Consider the following 22,431-nt stretch of genomic DNA (forward strand, 5'->3'; position numbering starts at 1 on the left):
TTGTTCTGGGATCTTTAGACACATCTCTCACCAGTTTTCTTTACAGAGTTATTGAAATCTTTTGCTCCCTGTTACTGCCAGGCTTGTTCTGCACTGTGACTATCTTTGAATTTCTTGACTATACAGTAGTGTTCAGAATAATAGTAGTGTTATGTGACTAAAAAGATTAATCCAGGTTTTGAGTATATTTCTTATTGTTACATGGGAAACAAGGTACCAGTAGATTCTCACAAATACAACAAGACCAAGCATTCATGATACGCACACTCTTAAGGCTATGAAATTGGGCTATTACTAAAAAAAAAAAGTAGTAAAGGGAGTGTTCACAATAATAGTAGCATCTGCTGTTGATGCTACAAACTCAAAACTGTTATGTTCAAACTGCTTTTTTAGCAATCCTGTGAATCACAAAACTAGTATTTAGTTGTATAACCACAGTTATTCATGATTTCTTCACATCTGCGAGGCATTAATTTTGTTGGTTTGGAACCAAGATTTTGCTCATTTACTAGTGTGCTTGGGGTCATTGTCTTGTTGAAACACCCATTTCAAGGGCATGTCCTCTTCAGTATAAGGCAACATGACCCCTTCAAGTATTTTGACATATCCAAACTGATCCATGATACCTGGTATGCGATATATAGGCCCAGCACCATAGTAGGAGAAACATGCCCATATCATGATGCTTGCACCACCATGCTTCACTGTCTTCACTGTGAACTGTGGCTTGAATTCAAAGTTTGGGGGTCGTCTCACAAACTGTCTGCGGCCCTTGGACCCAAAAAGAACAATTTTACTCTCATCAGTCCACAAAATATTCCTCCATTTCTCTTTAGGCCAGTTGATGTGTTCTTTAGCAAATTGTAACCTCTTCTGTACATGTCTTTTATTTAACAGAAGGACTTTGCAGGGGATTCTTGCAAATAAATTAGCTTAACACAGGCATCTTCTAACTGTCACAGCACTTACAGGTAACTCCGGACTGTCTTTGATCATCCTGGAGCTGATCAATGGGTGAGCCTTTACCATCCATCCATCCATCCATCCATTTTCTTCCGCTTTATCTGGAGTCGGGTCGCGGGGGCAGCAGCTCAAGCAAAGCCGCCCAGACCTCCCGATCCACACACACCTCCCCCAGCTCCTCTGGGGGAACCCCAAGGCGTTCCCAAGCCAGCCGAGAGATGTAGTCCCTCCAGCGTGTCCTGGGTCTTCCCCGGGGCCTCCTCCCAGTGGGACGTGCCCGGAACACCTCTCCAGCGAGGCGTCCAGGGGGCATCCGGAAAAGATGCCCGAGCCACCTCAACTGACTCCTTTCGACGTGGAGGAGCAGCGGCTCGACTCCGAGCTGCTCCCGAGTGACCGAGCTCCTCACCCTATCTCTAAGGGAGCACCCAGCCACCCTGCGGAGGAAACTCATCTTGGTCGCTTGTAGTCGCGATCTCGTTCTTTCGGTCATGAGCCAAATCTCATGACCATAGGTGAGGATCGGAACGTAGATCGATTGGTAAATCGACAGCTTTCCCCTCCTACTCAGCTCTCTCTTCACCACGACGGTCCGATACAGCGACCGCATCACTGCAGATGGTGCACCGATCCGTCTATCGATCTCACGCTCTAGCCGTCCCTCACTCGTGAACAAGACCCCGAGATACTTAAACTCCTCCACTTGAGGCAAGGACACTCCACCGACCTGAAGAGGGCAAAGCACCTTTTTCCGGTCAAGAACCATGGCCTCGGATTTGGAGGTGCTGATTTTCATCCCGGACGCTTCACACTCGACTGCAAACCGCCCCAGTGCACACTGAAGGTCCTGATTTGACGAAGCCAACAGAACCACATCGTCCGCAAACAGCAGAGACGAGATTCTGTGGTTCCCAAACCAAACCCCCTCTACACCCTGGCTGCGGGATTGAGGAGATCTTCGAAGTACTCCTTCCACCGCCCGTCAACATCCACAGTCAGGGTCAACAGCTCCCCACCCGCACCGTAAACAGTGCTGGTGGAGAGCTGCTTCCGCCTCCTGAGGCGTCGGACGGTTTGCCAGAATCTCTTCGGGGCCGACCGATAGTCCTCCTCCATAGCCTCCCCGAACTCCTCCCAGACCCGAGTTTTTGCCTCTGCGACCGCACGGGCTGCGGCACTCTTGGCCTCTGGGTACCAGAGCCCAAGCTGTGCGTGGAGGTGAGCCCGACTATCTCTAGTCGGTATCTCTCAACCTCCCGCACAAGCTCAGGCTCCTTCCCCCCTAGCGAGGTGACATTCCACGTCCCAACAGCCAGGTGCTGTGAGCTTGGACCGGGCCTACAGGGAGCACAAAGCACCCGACAACATAGCTCCTAGGATCATCCGGGTACGCAAACTCCCCCACCACGATAAGGTGGCAGCTAGAAGGGGTGAGCCTTTACCATTCTGGTTATTCTTCTATCCATTTTGATGGATAGAAGAAGCAGAGTTGTAGTCTTACACACCTCTCTGCAGCTTCTCTCCCCCTGCCATCCCCTCATTACCCCATCCCCGTAGAGACGGTGCCTCCTCCCAGACCACCAATAACCAGTAAAAATCTATTTAAGCATAAAAATTCAAAAAGAAAAAATAATATAGCACCTTCAGCTGCACCACAGACTAAAACAGTTAAATGTGGTCTATTAAACATTAGGTCTCTCTCTTCTAAGTCCCTGTTAGTAAATGATATAATAATTGATCAACATATTGATTTATTCTGCCTTACAGAAACCTGGTTACAGCAGGATGAATATGTTAGTTTAAATGAGTCAACACCCCCGAGTCACACTAACTGCCAGAATGCTCGTAGCACGGGCCGAGGCGGAGGATTAGCAGCAATCTTCCATTCCAGCTTATTAATTAATCAAAAACCCAGACAGAGCTTTAATTCATTTGAAAGCTTGACTCTTAGCCTTGTCCATCCAAATTGTAAGTCCCAAAAACCAGTTTTATTTGTTATTATCTATCGTCCACCTGGTCGTTACTGTGAGTTTCTCTGTGAATTTTCAGACCTTTTGTCTGACTTAGTGCTTAGCTCATATAAGATAATTATAGTGGGCGATTTTAACATCCACACAGATGCTGAGAATGACAGTCTCAACACTGCATTTAATCTATTATTAGACTCAATTGGCTTTGCTCAAAATGTAAATGAGTCCACCCACCACTTTAATCATATCTTAGATCTTGTTCTGACTAATGGTATGGAAATTGAAGACTTAACAGTATTCCCTGAAAACTCCCTTTTGTCTGATCATTTCTTAATAACATTTACATTTACTCTGATGGACTACCCAGCAGTGGGGAATAACTTTCATTACACTAGAAGTCTTTCAGAAAGCACTGTAACTATGTTTAAGGATATGATTCCTTCTTTATGTTCTCTAATGCCATATATGAACACAGTGCAGAGTAGCTACCTAAACTCTGTAAGTGAGATAGAGTATCTCGTCAATAGTTTTACATCCTCATTGAAGACAACTTTGGATGCTGTAGCTCCTCTGAAAAAGAGAGCTTTAAATCAGAAGTGCCTGACTCCATGGTATAACTCACAAACTCGCAGCTTAAAGCAGATAACCCGTAAGTTGGAGAGGAAATGGCGTCTCACTAATTTAGAAGATCTTCACTTAGCCTGGAAAAAGAGTCTGTTGCTCTATAAAAAAGCCCTCCGTAAAGCTAGGACATCTTACTACTCATCACCAATTGAAGAAAATAAGAACAACCCCAGGTTTCTTTTCAGCACTGTAGCCAGGCTGACAAAGAGTCAGAGCTCTATTGAGCCGAGTATTCCTTTAACTTTAACTAGTAATGACTTCATGACTTTCTTTGCTAATAAAATTGTAACTATTAGAGAAAAATTACTCATAACCATCCCAAAGACGTATCGTTATCTTTGGCTGCTTTCAGTGATGCCGGTATTTGGTTAGACTCTTTCTCTCCGATTGTTCTGTCTGAGTTATCTTCATTAGTTACTTCATCCAAATCATCAACATGTTTATTAGACCCCATTCCTACCAGGCTGCTCAAGGAAGCCCTACCATTAATGAATGCTTCGATCTTAAATATGATCAATATAAAACTTTCCTTTTTGCTAAAGCTTATAGTTAGGGCTGGATCAGGTGACCCTGAACCATCCCTTAGTTATGCTGCTATAGACTTAGACTGCTGGGGGGTTCCCATGATGCACTGAGTGTTTCTTTCTCTTTTTGCTCTGTATGCACCACTCTGCATTTAATCATTAGTGATTGATCTCTGCTCCCCTCCACAGCATGTCTTTTTCCTGGTTCTCTCCCTCAGCCCCAACCAGTCCGAGCAGAAGACTGCCCCTCCCTGAGCCTGGTTCTGCTGGAGGTTTCTTCCTGTTAAAAGGGAGTTTTTCCTTCCCACTGTTGCAAAGTGCTTGCTCACAGGGGGTCGTTTTGACTGTTGGGGTTTTTCCGTAATTATTGTATGGCCTTGCCTTACAATATAAAGCGCCTTGGGGCAACTGTTTGTTGTGATTTGGCGCTATATAAATAAAATTGATTTGATTTGATTTGATGGTTGTTTTCCTTTTTCTTCCACGTGTCTGTTTTTTTTGTCCATTTTAAAGCATTGGAGATCATTGTAGATGAACAGCCTATAATTTTTTGCACCTGCGTATAAGTTTTCCCCTCTCCAATCAACTTTTTAATCAAACTACGCTGTTCTTCTGAACAATGTCTTGAACATCCCATTTTCCTCAGGCTTTCAAAGAGAAAAGCATGTTCAACAGGTGCTGGCTTCATCCTTAAATAGGGGACACCTGATTCACACCTGTTTGTTCCACAAAATTGACGAACTCACTGACTGAATGCCACACTACTATTAATGTGAACACCCCCTTTTCTACTTTTTTTTTTTACTAATAGTCCAATTTCATAGCCTTAAGAGTGTGCATATTGTGAATGCTTGGTCTTGTTGGATTTGTGAGAATCTACTGAATCTACTGGTACCTTGTTTCCCATGTAAAAATAAGAAATATACTCAAAACCTGGATTAATCTTTTTAGTCACATAGCACTACTATTATTTTGAACATTACTGTACTTCTAACTTCAGTTCTTGACACTTGGAAATATTGTTACAACTTCTGCTGCACAACAGTGGTTTGTGCTATGGTTCAACTAAAAGATACACACATATATACACACACACACACACGTGTGTGTGTGTGTGTGTGTGTGTGTAGTCAAATCACCCTGGGCTGGAATCACAGATATGAAGCAGTTCTCAATATTTTAATTATACAACTAAATATTAGTTCAGTGATTCACAGGAAAGATAAATTTTAAAACATTTTATGTTTAGAACATAGTGTTTTCTCAAATGAATTGACAAATTTGGATTCTGGTTACAAACCTATTATTTTACTCAAATGACTGTTGCTTGGCTCCAAGTGAAGCTATTTTGATTCCGTAACTTGTGTCATGACCAGAGAAATACTGTGAATGTCACTGATTGCTGTAGTTCTTTGAAAGGTTCGAGAGGATAAATATCAGCTTTATTATATAATGAGCAAATTTCACATGAAACGAGGTAACATGCAAAAAATTGCATTTTTTTCACCATATATTCACCATTTTTGAGGTTTTTTATGCATTTCCAAACTGTAAAAAGCAGGGCACAGATAAAGGTATGCCCAAGGGTCCTTAGCAATAGCTTCTAATGTCCCTCATGGCATTATTTTATGAGATATAGGTTGGTGACATCACATTATTAAAATGGTAACACCTGATTGTGCACTTACCGTAGAGTAACTCAGTTTATAAAGAAAAATGCAGACACTGCTTTTTTTTTTTTTTGAACAGCCGAATATTCCTTTTCTTCACTTTCTGTAAAGTAATACAGAGTCTTCCTGAGGGGGTCTTCCCAAGGGATTAATAAAGTTCTGTCTAATTTCATTTAATCTAATAACAAATTTCATGAAATTTTTCTTCATGTTTTGATTTGGAACAGAATGTGCAGTGTTCCCACTGCATTTGCATGTTTGAAAGTAAAAGCTATTAGAATTTTGAGTTTTACTCACTTTTTTAAACTCACTGCTATTATTTTGAACAAAACGGTATAAAACTTGCTGAAGTGTATGACACGCACAATAGCTCTGGACCACTCGTAAATTTTGTTCATGCCGACAAACATCCTCTTAAAATTAGAACATTAGTGAATGCAGGAAGATCTCTTAAATCAGTCTTACAAGCCACTTACAAATTATCTGTTCATACAAGTGGTTCTTGTATGAGGCTGGTTTATTTAGTAGTACATCTCTGGAACATCTATATGAGTTACATATGTTATTGATCTGAAATATGTCAGATAAACATCACCAGTTTACAACTGTTATGTCCTTCTCTGTTTTAGGTGCTAAACCAAAACACCAGTCTAAGGTAGTCAGCAAAGCTGCACTGGATAAACCTTCTCAAAAATCAGATACAGCAAAGACCAGCAGGTGAGCTCTTCCCGCACAGTCTTAGAGAACCACTTTGTTTGCTTTTTACCTGAGGCCAAAATACGGCCATCAGGAGTTGCGAAGACTTTACGTCTGTCCGTCTGTCTGTGCTTAGTATAAGTCTATTCATATTACTGCCAGGGCCTTCAAATACACAGGGAGCTTTCTTGGCACACAGACGGAAAAGTTCAAAGATGGCTAACCTTGACCTGTTTTAAGTGGTGAAAAAGTCACATTTTTCTACACACGCTTTCATTAATTACATCTATTTGCTCTGTTGTTGCAACATTACATTTACAGGGTGTAATCTCAGGATAATGAACTTGCAGGACATTGAAGGTAGCTGACTTTAGCCTACTTTCAGGATCAAAAGGTCACATTTTATGTTGGGGTTTGTCCACCAGGGCAGTATACTGCAGTATTACTGCATGAGTTGGCCAAGTGAAACTATATGTTGCATTTCTTATTTTTATACTCATACGGCCGAGAAAAACTAGAAGGGTGGAAATGAGAGTGGGGACTTTGAATGTTGGTAGTATGACTGGTAAAGGGAGAGAGCTGGCTGATATGATAGAGAGGAGAAAGGTAGACATATTGTGTGTGCAAGAGACCAAGTGGAAGGGAAGTAAGAGCAGGAGCATTGGCGGTGGGTACAAGTTGTTGTACCATGGTGAGGACAGGAAGAGAAATGGTGTTGGGGTCATTTTAAAGGAAGAGTATGTTAAAAGTGGTTTGGAGGTTAAGCGAGTGTCTGACAGGGTGATGAGTGTGAAGTTGGAAATTGAAGGGGTGATGATGAATATCATCAGTGCATCAGCTCTCATTTCTAGAAATCTGGCCAATTTTCTTAAATCCTCCAAACCGTGACTATCCAGGGTTGGGACCAGGAAGCAGAGTTGTAGTCTTACACACCTCTCTGCAGCTTCTCTCCCCCTGCCATCCCCTCATTACCCCATCCCCGTAGAGACGGTGCCTGCTCCCAGACTACCAATAACCAGCAAAAATCTATTTAAGCATAAAAATTCAAAAAGAAAAAATAATATAGCACCTTCAACTGCACCACAGACTAAAACAGTTAAATGTGGTCTGTTAAACATTAGGTCTCTCTCTTCTAAGTCCCTGTTAGTAAATGATATAATAATTGATCAACATATTGATTTATTCTGCCTTACAGAAACCTGGTTACAGCAGGATGAATATGTTAGTTTAAATGAGTCAACACCCCCGAGTCACACTAACTGTCAGAATGCTCGTAGCACGGGCCGGGGCGGAGGATTAGCAGCAATCTTCCATTCCAGCTTATTAATTAATCAAAAACCCAGACAGAGCTTTAATTCATTCGAAAGCTTGTCTCTTAGTCTTGTCCATCCAAATTGGAAGTCCCAAAAACCAGTTTTATTTGTTATTATCTATCGTCCACCTGGTCGTTACTGTGAGTTTCTCTGTGAATTTTCAGACCTTTTGTCTGACTTAGTGCTTAGCTCAGATAAGATAATTATAGTGGGCGATTTTAACATCCACACAGATGCTGAGAATGACAGCCTCAACACTGCATTTAATCTATTATTAGACTCTATTGGCTTTGCTCAAAAGTAAATGAGTCCACCCACCACTTTAATCATATCTTAGATCTTGTTCTGACTTATGGTATGGAAATAGAAGACTTAACAGTATTCCCTGAAAACTCCCTTCTGTCTGATCATTTCTTAATAACATTTACATTTACTCTGATGGACTACCCAGCAGTGGGGAATAAGTTTCATTACACTAGAAGTCTTTCCGAAAGCGCTGTAACTAGGTTTAAGGATATGATTCCTTCTTTATGTTCTCTAATGCCATATACCAACACAGTGCAGAGTAGCTACCTAAACTCTGTAAGGGAGTTAGAGTATCTCGTCAATAGTTTTACATCCTCATTGAAGACAACTTTGGATGCTGTAGCTCCTCTGAAAAAGAGAGCTTTAAATCAGAAGTGTCTGACTCCGTGGTATAACTCACAAACTCGTAGCTTAAAGCAGATAACCCGTAAGTTGGAGAGGAAATGGCGTCTCACTAATTTAGAAGATCTTCACTTAGCCTGGAAAAAGAGTCTGTTGCTCTATAAAAAAGCCCTCCGTAAAGCTAGGACATCTTTCTACTCATCACTAATTGAAGAAAATAAGGACAACCCCAGGTTTCTTTTCAGCACTGTAGCCAGGCTGACAAAGAGTCAGAGCTCTATTGAGCTGAGTATTCCATTAACTTTAACTAGTAATGACTTCATGACTTTCTTTGCTAACAAAATTTTAACTATTAGAGAAAAAATTACTCATAACCATCCCAAAGACGTATCGTTATCTTTGGCTGCTTTCAGTGATGCCGGTATTTGGTTAGACTCTTTCTCTCCGATTGTTCTGTCTGAGTTATTTTCATTAGTTACTTCATCCAAACCATCAACATGTTTATTAGACCCCATTCCTACCAGGCTGCTCAAGGAAGCCCTACCATTATTTAATGCTTCGATCTTAAATATGATCAATCTATCTTTGTTAGTTGGCTATGTACCACAGGCTTTTAAGGTGGCAGTAATTAAACCATTACTTAAAAAGCCATCACTTGACCCAGCTATCTTAGCTAATTATAGGCCAATCTCCAACCTTCCTTTTCTCTCAAAAATTCTTGAAAGGGTAGTTGTAAAACAGCTAACTGATCATCTGCAGAGGAATGGTCTATTTGAAGAGTTTCAGTCAGGTTTTAGAATTCATCATAGTACAGAAACAGCATTAGTGAAGGTTACAAATGATCTTCTTATGGCCTCGGACAGTGGACTCATCTCTGTGCTTGTTCTGTTAGACCTCAGTGCTGCTTTTGATACTGTTGACGATAAAATTTTATTACAGAGATTAGAGCATGCCATAGGTATTAAAGGCACTGTGCTGCGGTGGTTTGAATCATATTTGTCTAATAGATTACAATTTGTTCATGTAAATGGGGAATCTTCTTCACAGACTAAAGTTAATTATGGAGTTCCACAAGGTTCTGTGCTAGGACCAATTTTATTCACTTTATACATGCTTCCCTTAGGCAGTATTATTAGACGGTATTGCTTAAATTTTCATTGTTACGCAGATGATACCCAGCTTTATCTATCCATGAAGCCAGAGGACACACACCAATTAGCTAAACTGCAGGATTGTCTTACAGACATAAAGACATGGATGACCTCTAATTTCCTGCTTTTAAACTCAGATAAAACTGAAGTTATTGTACTTGGCCCCACAAATCTTAGAAACATGGTGTCTAACCAGATCCTTACTCTGGATGGCATTACCCTGACCTCTAGTAATACTGTGAGAAATCTTGGAGTCATTTTTGATCAGGATATGTCATTCAAAGCGCATATTAAACAAATATGTAGGACTGCTTTTTTGCATTTACGCAATATCTCTAAAATCAATCAATCAATCAATCAATTTTTTTTATATAGCGCCAAATCACAACAAACAGTTGCCCCAAGGCGCTTCATATTGTAAGGCAAGGCCATACAACAATTATGTAAAACCCCAACGGAAAATCAGAAAGGTCTTGTCTCAGAGTGATGCTGAAAAACTAATTCATGCATTTATTTCCTCTAGGCTGGACTATTGTAATTCATTATTATCAGGTTGTCCTAAAAGTTCCCTAAAAAGCCATCAGTTAATTCAAAATGCTGCAGCTAGAGTACTGACGGGGACTAGAAGGAGAGAGCATATCTCACCCATATTGGCCTCTCTTCATTGGCTTCCTGTTAATTCTAGAATAGAATTTAAAATTCTTCTTCTTACTTATAAGGTTTTGAATAATCAGGTCCCATCTTATCTTAGGGACCTCGTAGTACCATATCACCCCAATAGAGCGCTTCGCTCTCAGACTGCAGGCTTACTTGTAGTTCCTAGGGTTTGTAAGAGTAGAATGGGAGGCAGAGCCTTCAGCTTTCAGGCTCCTCTCCTGTGGAACCAGCTCCCAATTCAGATCAGGGAGACAGACACCCTCTCTACTTTTAAGATTAGGCTTAAAACTTTCCTTTTTGCTAAAGCTTATAGTTAGGGCTGGATCAGGTGACCCTGAACCATCCCTTAGTTATGCTGCTATAGACGTAGACTGCTGGGGGGTTCCCATGATGCACTGTTTCTTTCTCTTTTTGCTCTGTATGCACCACTCTGCATTTAATCATTAGTGATCGATCTCTGCTCCCCTCCACAGCATGTCTTTTTCCTGGTTCTCTCCCTCAGCCCCAACCAGTCCCAGCAGAAGACTGCCCCTCCCTGAGCCTGGTTCTGCTGGAGGTTTCTTCCTGTTAAAAGGGAGTTTTTCCTTCCCACTGTAGCCAAGTGCTTGCTCACAGGGGGTCGTTTTGACCGTTGGGGTTTTACATAATTATTGTATGGCCTTGCCTTACAATATAAAGCGCCTTGGGGCAACTGTTTGTTGTGATTTGGCGCTATATAAAAAAATTGATTGATTGATTGATTGATATGCCCCACAGGTAGGTTGTGAGATGAAGGCGAAAGAAGATTTCTGGAGTGTGTTAGATGAGGTGGTGGAGAGTGTGCCCAAGCATGAAAGAGTGGTGATAGGAGCAGATTTCAATGGGCATGTTGGTGAAGGGAACAGAGGTGATGAGGAAGTAATGGGTAGATATGGTATCAAGGATAGGAATGGGGAAGGACAGATGGTAGTTGATTTTGCAAAAAGGATGGAAATGGCTGTGGTGAATACCTACTTTAAGAAAAGGGAGGAGCACAGGATAACATATAAGAGTGGAGGAAGGTGCACACAGGTGGACTACATTCTTTATAGGAGATGCAAGCTAAAAGAAATCACAGACTGTAAGGTGGTAGCAGGAGAGAGTGTCACTAGACAGCATAGGATGGTTGTTTGTAGGATGACTTTAGAGGTAAAGAAGAAGAAGAGAGTGACAACAAAGGATCAGATGGTGGAAGCTGAAGGAGGAAGACTGTTGTGTGAAATTTAGCGAGCAGGTGAGAGAAGCACTGGTTAGAGGGGAAGCAATTTTGGACAACTGGAAAAGTACTGCAGATGTGGTGAGGGAGACAGCTAGGGCAGTACTGGGTATGACATCTGGACAGTGGAAGGAAGACAAGGAGACTTGGTGGTGAAATGAAGAGGTCCAGGAAAGCATAAGGAGAAAGAGGTTGGCGAAAACGTTTTGGGATAGTCGGAGAGATGAAGAAAGTAGACAGGAGTACAAGGAGATGCGGCGTAAGGCGAAAAGAGAAGTGGCATAAACAAAGGAAAAGGCATATTGCGAGCTGTACAAGAAGTTGAAGTAAGGAAGGAGAAAAGGACTTGTACCGATTGGCCAGACAAAGGGACAGAGCTGGAAAGGATGTGCAGCAGGTTAGGGTGGTAAAAGATGCACATGGTAATGTGCTGGCAAGTGAGGAGTGTGTGTTGAGAAGGTGGAGGGAATATTTTGAAGAGCTGATAAATAATAAAGAAAATGAGCGAGAGAAAAGGCTGGATGATGTGGTGAGAGTAAATCAGGAAGTACAAGAGATTAGCAAGGAAGAAGTGAGGGCTGCTATGAAGAGGATGAAGAGTGGAAAGGCAGTTGGTCCAGATGACATTCCAGTGGAGGCATGGAAATGTCTAGGAGAGATGGCAGTAGAGTTTCGAACCAGATTGTTTAATAAAATCTTGGAAAGTGAGAGGATTCCTGAGGAGTGGAGATGAAGTGTGCTGGTTCCTATTTTCAAGAACAAGGGTGATGTGCAGAGCTGCAGTAACTACAGAGGCATAAAGCTGATCAGCCACAGCATGAAGTTATGGGAAAGAGTAGTAGAAGCTAGGCTTAGAAAACAGGTGAGATCTGTGAGCAGCAATATGGTTTCATGCCGAGAAAGAGCACTACAGATGCAATGTTTGCTCTGAGAATACTGTTGGAAAAGTACAGAGAAGGACAGAAAGAGTTACATTGTGTGTTTGTGGACTTAGAAAAAGCTTATGATAGGGTGCCAAGAGAAGAGTTGTGGTATTGTATGAGGAAGTCTGGAGTGGCAGAGATGTATGTTAGGGTAGTGCAGGACATGTACAAGAATAGTGTGACAGCAGTGAGATGCGCAATCGGAATGACAGACTCATTCAAGGTGGAGGTGGGATTACACCAAGGATCAGCTCTGAGTCCTTTCTTGTTTGCAGTGTTGATGGACAGGTTGATGGATGAGATCCGACAGGAGTCCCCATGGACTATGATGTTTGCAGATGACATTGTGATCTGTAGTGAGAGTAGAGAGCAAGTTGAGTCTAGTCTGGAGAAGTGGAGATATGCTTTGGAGAGAAGGGGAATGAAAGTCAGTAGAAGCAAGACTGAGTACATGTGTGTGAATGAGAGGGAGCCCAGTGGAATAGTGCAGTTACAAGAAGTAGAAGTGGTGAAAGTAGATGAGTTTAGATGAGTTGAGTCAACTGTCCAAAGTAATGGAGAGTGTGGTAGAGAGGTGAAGAAGAGAGTGCGGGCAGGGTGGAGTGGGTGGAGAAAGGTGGCAGGAGTGATTTGTGACCAAAGAATATCAGCAAGAGTGAAGGGGAAAGTTTACAAAACAGTAGTGAGACCAGCTATGTTGTATGGTTTAGAGACGGTGGCACTAACAAAAAGACAGGAGGCACAGCTGGAGGTGGCAGAGCTGAAGATGTTGAGATTCTCTTTGGGAGTGACAAGAATGGACAAGATTAGGAAGGAACATATCAGAGGGACAGTTCAGGTGGGACGGTTTGGAGACAAAGTCAGAGAGGCGAGATTGAGATGGTTTGGACATGTGCAGAGGAGGGACCCAGGTTATACAGGGAGAAGGATTCTGAGGATGGATCCACCAGGCAGGAGGAAAAGAGGGAGACCAAAGAGGAGGTTCATGGATGTGCTGAGAGAGGACATGCAGGTGGTTGGTGTGACAGAGGAAGATACAGAAGACAGGGTGAGATGGAAACGATTGAGCTGCTGTGGCGACCCCTAACGGGAACAGCCGAAAGACAAAGAAGATACTCATACGGCCGAGGTTACTTTAGCACTGCGTTCTATATTTTAAAGATGTCAGTCTAGGTTTGGAGGGGGTTGTTGTTGTTGTTATTATTGTTATTATTGTTTTCAAAGATAATGACATTGCCCCAAAATAATTCCAGCATTTGGTTGACATTTTTATCCATATCACCTCATCTTTCTCCACAGTAGGCAGACTATGCCCCCCTTGATTCTTCTCTCTGAAGCTATAGTCTAGGTAGAACTATCAGTCACCAGTGGCTTGCAATTCTCAAAACAGTATGGTGTGTGTGTGTATAGTTCACATACTGCTTGTACAGTTATCAGGCAAGTTGTATTCCTGACGATTAGACAGATGAGATGCATCAGACAGATGCAACATCATTATCAGTACTATGAGTTCCAGCCAAGTGGAAAACTTCAATGGCATATTTTGACACCTTCCCAGAAATCAAATAAATTGCAGTTGCTTGACTGGTCACTTGAGGCTGACTCCAAAACAGAGCACTTTCCCAGAGGTCTCTGTGTTAAAATGTCCAACTTCAGAGCAGAAATAATCATGTTTACAGCCGAGTACAAAAAACTGTCTTGGACTCTGTAGATAATTTCCACCTCCAGACAACTGTACAGGTGGTAAATATTTTTTTTAACTTCTTAGTTTTTTTTACATTTTAAGGCATAAAATTCTGTATAATTGTGGGAATGGTTGCTTTGAGTGACAGCGGCTAAGCAGAACTCTTCTCATAGCGTCCAACGGTAACTGATCATCCGCTGGCAGTGCCATTTACTGTCATGTTGTTGCTGGGTCTGTTTGTTTGAAGTATTATGTTACAAATGCCTGGAATAATATGGCTTGTTGTGTGGTAAAACGTCCTAACAGACCATTCAAGACCCCTCTGCTGCATAATTCACATGGAATGAAACTCTCGTCTTATTTAATGTTGCATGCTAACGATGTTAGCACTTTTCGCAGCTGTTGGTAGCCTGAGCTGTTAGATCCACTTAATGCACAACTTTTAATACCCACATCAAATTTAATCATTGACCCACCACACAATCCCCAAAAATATGATTTAATAAACACCCAAACCAACCCTAGCCGGTTAGCTGGTGGTTCGGACTTGAAGGCACAGGCATGTTCAGGCTTCTTTCTTCACATACTGAGCCACCCATGCTCCACCCCTTTATGCATTAATGACTGTCATGAATCAGTGTGGGTGCCATTCTCAACATGGCAATGCCCAGACACTGGTGTCATTTAGGCTGTTCCAGGTGGAAGATGTCACGCATGCGTTGTCCAGTATAGGAGTATATACAACCCCAATTCCAATGAAATTGGGATGTTGTGTAAAATGTAAATAATAACAGAATACAATGATTTGCAAATCCTCTTCAACCTATATTCTATTGATTACACCACAAAGACAATATATTTAATGTTCAAACTGATAAACTTTATTGTTTTTGTGCAAATATTTGCTCATTTTGAAATGGATGCCTGCAACACGTTTCAAAAAAGCTGGGACAGTGGTATGTTTACCACTGTGTTACATCACCTTTCCTTCTAACAACACTCAATAAGCGTTTGGGAACTGAGGACACTAATTGTTGAAGCTTTGTAGGTGGAATTCTTTCCAATTCTTGCTCAGTTGTTCAACAGTCCGGGGTCTGCGTTGTCGTATTTTGCGCTTTAAACTGCGCCACACATTTTCAAGGGGCGACAGGTCTGGACTGCAGGCAGGCCAGTCTAGTACCCACACTGTTTTACTACGAAGCCACACTGTTGTAACACGTGCAGAATGTGGCTTGACATTGTCTTGCTGAAATAAGCAGGGACGTCCCTGAAAAAGACGTTGCTTGGATGGCTGCATGTGTTGCTCCAAAACCTGGATGTACAAGGGTAGGCTGAAAAGTTCTAAGGCTGACTATGATGCAGTTGTCGAATTGAACAAATTCAGGGTTGTTTTTCTACATTGTCTTCCTGTAACTTCACACATTTCTTCCAGCGGTGCTTGAGTGCTTCGATTCCCTTGGCATAGAAGCTTTCATCTTGAGAGTCAAAATGGTCCTCAATGGCAGCCATCACCTCATCATTGCTCTGATAGTGCTTCCCAGCCAAGTTTTTATTCAGGTTTGGGAACAGATGAAAGTCAGAGGGTGCCAAGTCAGGGGAGTATGGTGGGTGATCTACCAGTTCGAATCCACACTCATGGATAGTGGCCATGGCCACTGTTGACTTGTGAGCTGGGGCATTGTCTTGATTTCGTCAGCTTTCCTGGTCGCTTCTTTTTGATAGCCTTGCGTAACTGTCTCAGTAGGTTAGAATAGTACTGTCCATTTATGGTTTGTCCCTTTTCAAGATAGTCCACGAACACAATGCCCTTGGCATCCCAGAAAACTGAAACCATGACCTTCCCCGCAGACAAAACAACCTTGGCCTTCTTTGGAGGTGGTAACCTTGGGTGTTTCCACTGCATTGATTGTTTTTTTGTCTCTGGTTCAAAGTGGTGAACCCAACACTCATCCTAGGTAAGAAAACATTCCATGTAATTGGCTGGATCCTCTTCAAATTGCGCCAAGTTTGCCTTCGACATGACTAGCTTGGTGCGTTTCTCATCAGGTGTCAGAAGACGTGGCACCCACCGAGCTGACACCTTTGACATTCCAAGTTCTTCATGCAGAATGTGTTCAGTTCTCTCACGGGATATTCCCACAGCATCTGCTAGCTGATTAATCGTCGATCGTCTGTCGTCCATCACCATTTCATGAACAAGTTCAATGTTTTTCTGGGTTGTGGCTGTTGCAGGCCGCCCAGACCTTGGGTTGTCTTCAAGGCTTTCTCTGCCCCTCTTAAATTCAGCTGCCCACTTCTGCACTGTAGATATGGAGGGAGCTTCATCCCCTTATGTAGCAACCATATCTGCATGAATGTCCTTGGGCTTTAACCCCTTCTTATGCAGGTACTTAATCACACCACGATGCCAGATTTTGTCCATTTTTGCCATTTCTCTCTACCACGAACTTTCAAACTTGGCTATGAACCACCAACTACCTCACAACCTAGAAGAAAATAACACAGTTAGTCATCAGAAGAGTTGAACTTAATGCATGCCAAATTTTATTGAAATGGCATTTCTCCTTCTTGGTGAGCCTTAGAACTTTTCAGCCTACCCTCGTACCTTTCAGCATTGATGGTGCCATCACAGATGTGTAAGTTGCCTATGTCATGGGCAATATCACACCCCCATACCATCACAGATGCTGGCTTTTGAACTTTGTGCTGGTAACAATCTGGATAGTCTTTTTCCTCTTTTGTCCAGAGGACACGATATCCAGAAACAATTTGAAATGTGGACTCATCACAGCACACTTTTCCACTTTGCGTTCCAAATGAGCTCGGGCCCAGAGAAGGTGGCAGTGTTTGTGGATGTTGTTGATGTATGGCTTTCACTTTGCATGGTCAAGTTTTAACTTGCACTTGTAGATGTAGTGACGAACTGTGTTAACTGACAATGGTTTTCTGAAGTGTTCCTGAGCCCATGTGGTAAGATCCTTTACACAATGATGTCGGTTTTTTAATGCAGTGCCACCTGAGGGCTCGAAGGTCACGGGCATTCAATGTTGGTTTTTGGCCTTGCCACTTACGTGTAGTAAGTTCTTCAGATTCTCTGAATCTTCTGATTATATTATGGACTGTAGATGATGGAATCCCTAAATTCCTTGCAATTGAACATTGAGAGACATTGTTCTTAAACTGTTGGACTATTTTTTCACGCAGTTGTTTACAAAGTGGTGATCCTCACCCCATCTTTGCTTGTGAATGGCTGAGACTTTTAGGGATGCTCCTTTTATACCCAGTCATGACACTCACAATTAGTATCTTCAGTTCCCACATGGCTCATTATTCGTCCTTCATTATTTGGTGGGACCAGGGCTTTAATCTTAAAAAAACCCATGGGCCGTAAAGCTTTAATCAATGGAGCTATTGTACTACAGAGCAATGCATTATTGGGCAGTTTTCATGCCTGTTAGCTGTTCTGTTTATGTTGGAACACAGAGGGGAAAAACAATCATAACACCCATATGACTTTTCTTTTAATTTACTGTTCATACATTCTGCAGCTGTGCTGGTGGTCTATTTTATGACTGTGTTCAGTCAAAGTCAAAATTAATATTCCTTTTTTTTTGTTTGTTTGTTGTTGTTTTTTTTTGCAAAACTAAAGAATTGTGTGTGGTGATTTTTTTTTTTCAATGTGATGAGTGACATTTTCTCAGTGAAACGAAGCAGACAAACTTGTTAGATGAGCCATGATTTTTTTTTTTTTTTTTTAAGTTTAGGGTGTTCCCTCTCTCTCTCTGTTTTCCCGAGTAATTATTTTTTTCACACGGTTATGAGTTTTGGAGCTTTGCCGGGGTCGCTGACCGAACGGTCTCCCCGAAAAATCTGTCCGCCCTACCTTCACTGCACATGCGTCATTAGCTGTGATTCATCGATTATCACCTCATTTCTGCTTAAAACTACACTGCAGTCATCATCTATCACAGTCCGTCTCAGACGAGTTGCTGAACTCCGAAATGAAGCATGCGCAGTGGAGGCAGGGCAGACCAATTTTTACGGGCGGACCATTCAGTCAGCGACACCGGACCATAAGCGCAGGCGGTCATTGAAATCGTCAGTCTGCGGACAGGTTGCATGAAGGTGACACAGTCTGTGAAAACCAGGTGCGGAGTGCAGCGTTTCCACAAAAGCTGTACTGATAAATCAACTGTACAGCATGTTGATAAAAACTCTTATCGAATCAGAATAACGGCATTTTTTTGAATAGTTAAACATGATTCACTTAAAGTGCGCATCCTTTGCTTCATCTGTAGAGGTGGAGAGTAGCCAGTGGACCAAACCAGGTTTTTGTTTTTTAAAATATACAAACACAGTAAGTCTGTTTCAGATGATCAGCACTGACCCGCTTTCTCTTAAAAGGCTTTATTTTACTCTGTGTGCTGCTTTGTAAACTTGCTGCTACATTGATTAGCTCTTACATGATGTGCATGCTCTATTGTCTTCTTCCCCATTTTTTGTGGGAGTGTTACAGCGCCACATACAGGCCTGGCGTATGTACTACAGTGTTAAACGAAGCCTTCGAATTGAATTATTCCAGTTACTCGATTGTTTCAGCCCTCCACTGTATACAACTTTTCTTGCATTCACAGATGCACTTTTTACTTTGAAAAAAAAAAACTTTCTAGGGTTATATCTTGTTCAGATATAACTGAGAACACTGATTTTTCTAAGTAAGAATTGTGTGTCAAGAATTCACCATTTTCAAAAAATATTTTCTGGAGGGCATGCCCCCAGACTCCACTAGAGGATTTTGTGCCTTCGGCACTCATGTTGTACCGCACAATCCGCCCAATACCAAAAAAGTTTCAGTCAAAAAAAATTTCTCACCAGCACCAATGATTCTGTGATCTTTTGCAAATAAATATGCTGAAAATGCTTTAAAAATTGTCATTAACATGTTGTGATAAAATATCTGCTGTGTGTCTCTGACGCTGATCACAGTCCATCCAATAAGTCAAGTGTGAGGGACGTTAAAGGCAAGACCACTTCAGCAGATAAAGTATCAGCTGGAGTAACAGCACTGAGAGCTGACGCAAAGGGGAAAATCACTCCAGACAGCCATGGTGAGATGTTCAAAGTGTGCCTGGTTCACCGTTATACTGTGGCAGAGTATGAATATTGTCTTCTCTGTTTTCTATGGTTCAGTCTCCAAGCATGGGTCTGCTGTGAAAAAACCTGCTCCATCCAAGGAAGAAGACGGTAGACACAGGTTGAAATCCTCAGCACCTGACAAAACAGCTGCTGAAGCCCCGAAGAAGATTATCACAAAATCCATTTCAACACTCGGAGCGTCGGCTAAATCCACTTCTAAACCAGCATCGAAACCCATCTCCTCCAAGCCACCATCAGTAGTAGCTGCCAAATCAGGGCCAAAGACCAAAAGTAATACTGAGGTATCTGCAGAGAAATTTTCGAAAAAGTCTCAAGCAACTTTGAAAACCTCAGCTGCTGTCATCACCAGGAAGCCAACAGTTAAAGAAACGGAGAACTGTAAAAATGAAGCAACTCCAGGTAATGTTGAGGCTGCAGAAAATAAAGAGGTAGTCTCCTCTGACCAGGATGCCACATATTACACACAACCACTAAGCCAGTGTGGAGGAGGATCACTTCCTCTAGAATCACAGCCTAAGCAGAGTCTCCACGGTGCTACAATACAACAAAGAGAAAATAATTCCACACCAGCGCTGAATTACATCACCTGTGTGAAATCTGTAAATGCAGACGCTCCCCAGCAGATTGAAAGAAGCGAAGGAAGACAGCCACCAAATGGTGTCATCACAACTAACGCCATCAGTGGACAAGCTGACGAGGTCGTGTCTCCAAGAGAAAGTCTCACAGGCATACCCTGCAGAGTGGGGACCACTGAGACTCATCTAGGAGGCTGCTGGAGCGGGATCCACCATCAGATCAGTCCAGAGTCAGAGACCGGCAGCACACACACCACTTCCTCTGATGACATCAAGCCACGCTCAGAGGACTATGATGCCGGAGGCTCTCAGGACGATGACTGTTCCAATGACCGAGGTGTGTCAAAGTGTGGCACCATGCGCTGTCACGACTTTCTGGGCCGCAGCAGCAGTGACACAAGCACTCCAGAAGAGTTAAAGATGTGTGAAGGTGGTGCCGGCTTGAAAGTGGAGGTACGACTGCGTGGGCGAGAAGCAGAAACCACCAGCGAGGAGGAGGGAGCGAAACGACGCTCTCGTTCGTGGTTACACAGAGATGACATTTCTGTAGAGGAGCATTCCAAAGCGGAGGTCACTGTGGCTGTAAAGAACATACCTGACCAGCAGCTCTTCTCCTCTGAGGACTCTGAGGAAGAGGAGGATGAAGAAGACGAGACTGAAAATGAAAGGTCAGAGGTTGAAGTTCTACCAGGTCAGAGCCAAGTACCGTCCACTGAGCCCCCACCCCATTTTCAGGGTATTGTCAACCTAGCATTTGACGATGACGGTGTGGAGCAGGACAATGAGCAGCCCGACTTCCAGTCATCCTCTAACTTTCGCCGGTCAGTGTTGCTGTCTGTTGACGAATGTGAGGAGTTGGGCTCGGAAGAGGCCGGGATTCAAACTCCACCGCAACCAACTGATGATGCTGCTCTCTGTGATGTTTTTGAGTCGGACTCTGCACCTTGTCGGTCCAGTTGTGCCCCTGCTGTCGACCAACAGAATCATCTTTTAGAAAATGCAGAAGTGAATCACACAAGCCCCAGCAATGAAAATGAACAAAAATCATCTGTGTGCCTCACAGAGAGCCTGGACACCAGCCACCATGTCCAGGTGGAAGAAATGAAGTGCAGTAACCGTCCTCTGGATGATGACAGTCAGGACCTTCTTCCCCAGGAGCGTCCAAGCCACCTGGACCTGCGGCACGCTGAACAATACAGCAATGGAGTACTGTGCCAAAATCACATCAGTCTCTCAGACAGCAAGAAAGCTGACTTACATCTTGACTTAAATGAGTCTCAGCTGGCAGGTGACGCTCCTGTACATGCTACACAATCTCCAGCAGGTAAAGTATGATCTAAGAACTAGGGATGTCCTGAGCCGATCCAGCCCATATTGGTGTCATAAATCTGGATCCGCTTCTGCTTTTCTCTACTAGAGGTGTCAGAGTTCTTGTGTTCTGTTAAAACTCCGTTACTATAAACAGATTTGCAGTAATGATCAGCGACTCATTGCAGTCACTCCAGTTAACGGAATGACTGCAAAGCATGCAGGAATGTGACAGGAGCGCACGTGCTGCTGGTGCAGAGGTTAGCACTGTGGTCTGAAAGAAAGTCCAAAGATCGAGGCTGGTTGGGTGTTATCCTTGTGGAGTTTGCATGTTTCCCCTGTATGTGTGCTGGAGCTTTGGTTTCCTTCCACAGGATTTACAGATTAGCAGGATTGGGAATAATGAGTGTAATTAAAATGACACCACGGCGCTCGTGTTAAAACATGCACCTGCATTGTCATAACTTGTAATTGGTGTTTTTGCAAGTAGACCTATAAATCAGTATGGTGAATTTCATACAAATCAGACTTCAGTCAAACTCAAATTCCAAATCTTCCTCCTCAAGTTGAGAATTTTTTTTCTTAAGTGTCTTTCAAAATAATTGTACATTTGTTTTTGTGAATTTTTTTGGAGTAATCACATGTTTAATCATTCCACCACACTTAGGCCAAATAGAAAAAAAAATGGGCTGCATTTATATAGCGCTTTTCCATCTGCATCAGATGCTCAAAGCACTTTACAATAATGCCTCACATTCACCCCAATGTCAGGGTGCTGCCATACAAGATGCTCACTACACACCAGGAGCAACTAGGGGGTTAAGAACCTTGCCAATAGGGTTCTTAGTGATTTTCCGGTCAGGCTGGGATTTGAACCGGGGATCCCAACACTTAACCACTAGACCATCACCCCCCCGGGATCAAAACTCCTGGAGTTATTTTGTTCACGCACAGATAGACACACAGTACTGTATACAATTACCCTACATGCACTATTGCTCGCAGGTGCAACAAATATACAGTAGTGTTCAGAATAATAGTAGTGCTATGTGACTAAAAAGATTAATCCAGGTTTTGAGTATATTTCTTATTGTTACATGGGAAACAAGGTACCAGTAGATTCAGTAGATTCTCACAAATCCAACAAGACCAAGCATTCATGATATGCAACACTCTTAAGGCTATGAAATTGGGCTATTAGCAAAAAAAAAAAAAAAAAAGTAGAAAAGGGGGTGTTCACAATAATAGTAGTGTGGCATTCAGTCAGTGAGTTTGTCAATTTTGTGGAACAAACAGGTGTGAATCAGGTGTCCCATATTTAAAGATGAAGCCAG

The 22,431-nt window shown here is 42.6% G+C and overlaps 1 protein-coding gene across 1 annotated transcript in view; it reads left to right on the forward strand.

The window, feature by feature from the left end:
- Nucleotides 1–22,431, forward strand: part of btbd8 (BTB domain containing 8) — a 174,933-nt gene that overhangs the window by 149,607 nt on the left and 2,895 nt on the right. The window contains exons 15-17 of the mRNA XM_034180720.1: nt 6,381–6,468; nt 19,044–19,165; nt 19,248–21,113. Of these exons, the coding sequence (XP_034036611.1) occupies nt 6,381–6,468; nt 19,044–19,165; nt 19,248–21,113 (2,076 nt within the window). The remainder of the gene's footprint in view (nt 1–6,380; nt 6,469–19,043; nt 19,166–19,247; nt 21,114–22,431) is intronic.

This window comes from Thalassophryne amazonica, chromosome 10 (genome assembly GCF_902500255.1).
Source record: "Thalassophryne amazonica chromosome 10, fThaAma1.1, whole genome shotgun sequence".
In the NCBI taxonomy this organism is placed as follows: domain Eukaryota; kingdom Metazoa; phylum Chordata; class Actinopteri; order Batrachoidiformes; family Batrachoididae; genus Thalassophryne; species Thalassophryne amazonica.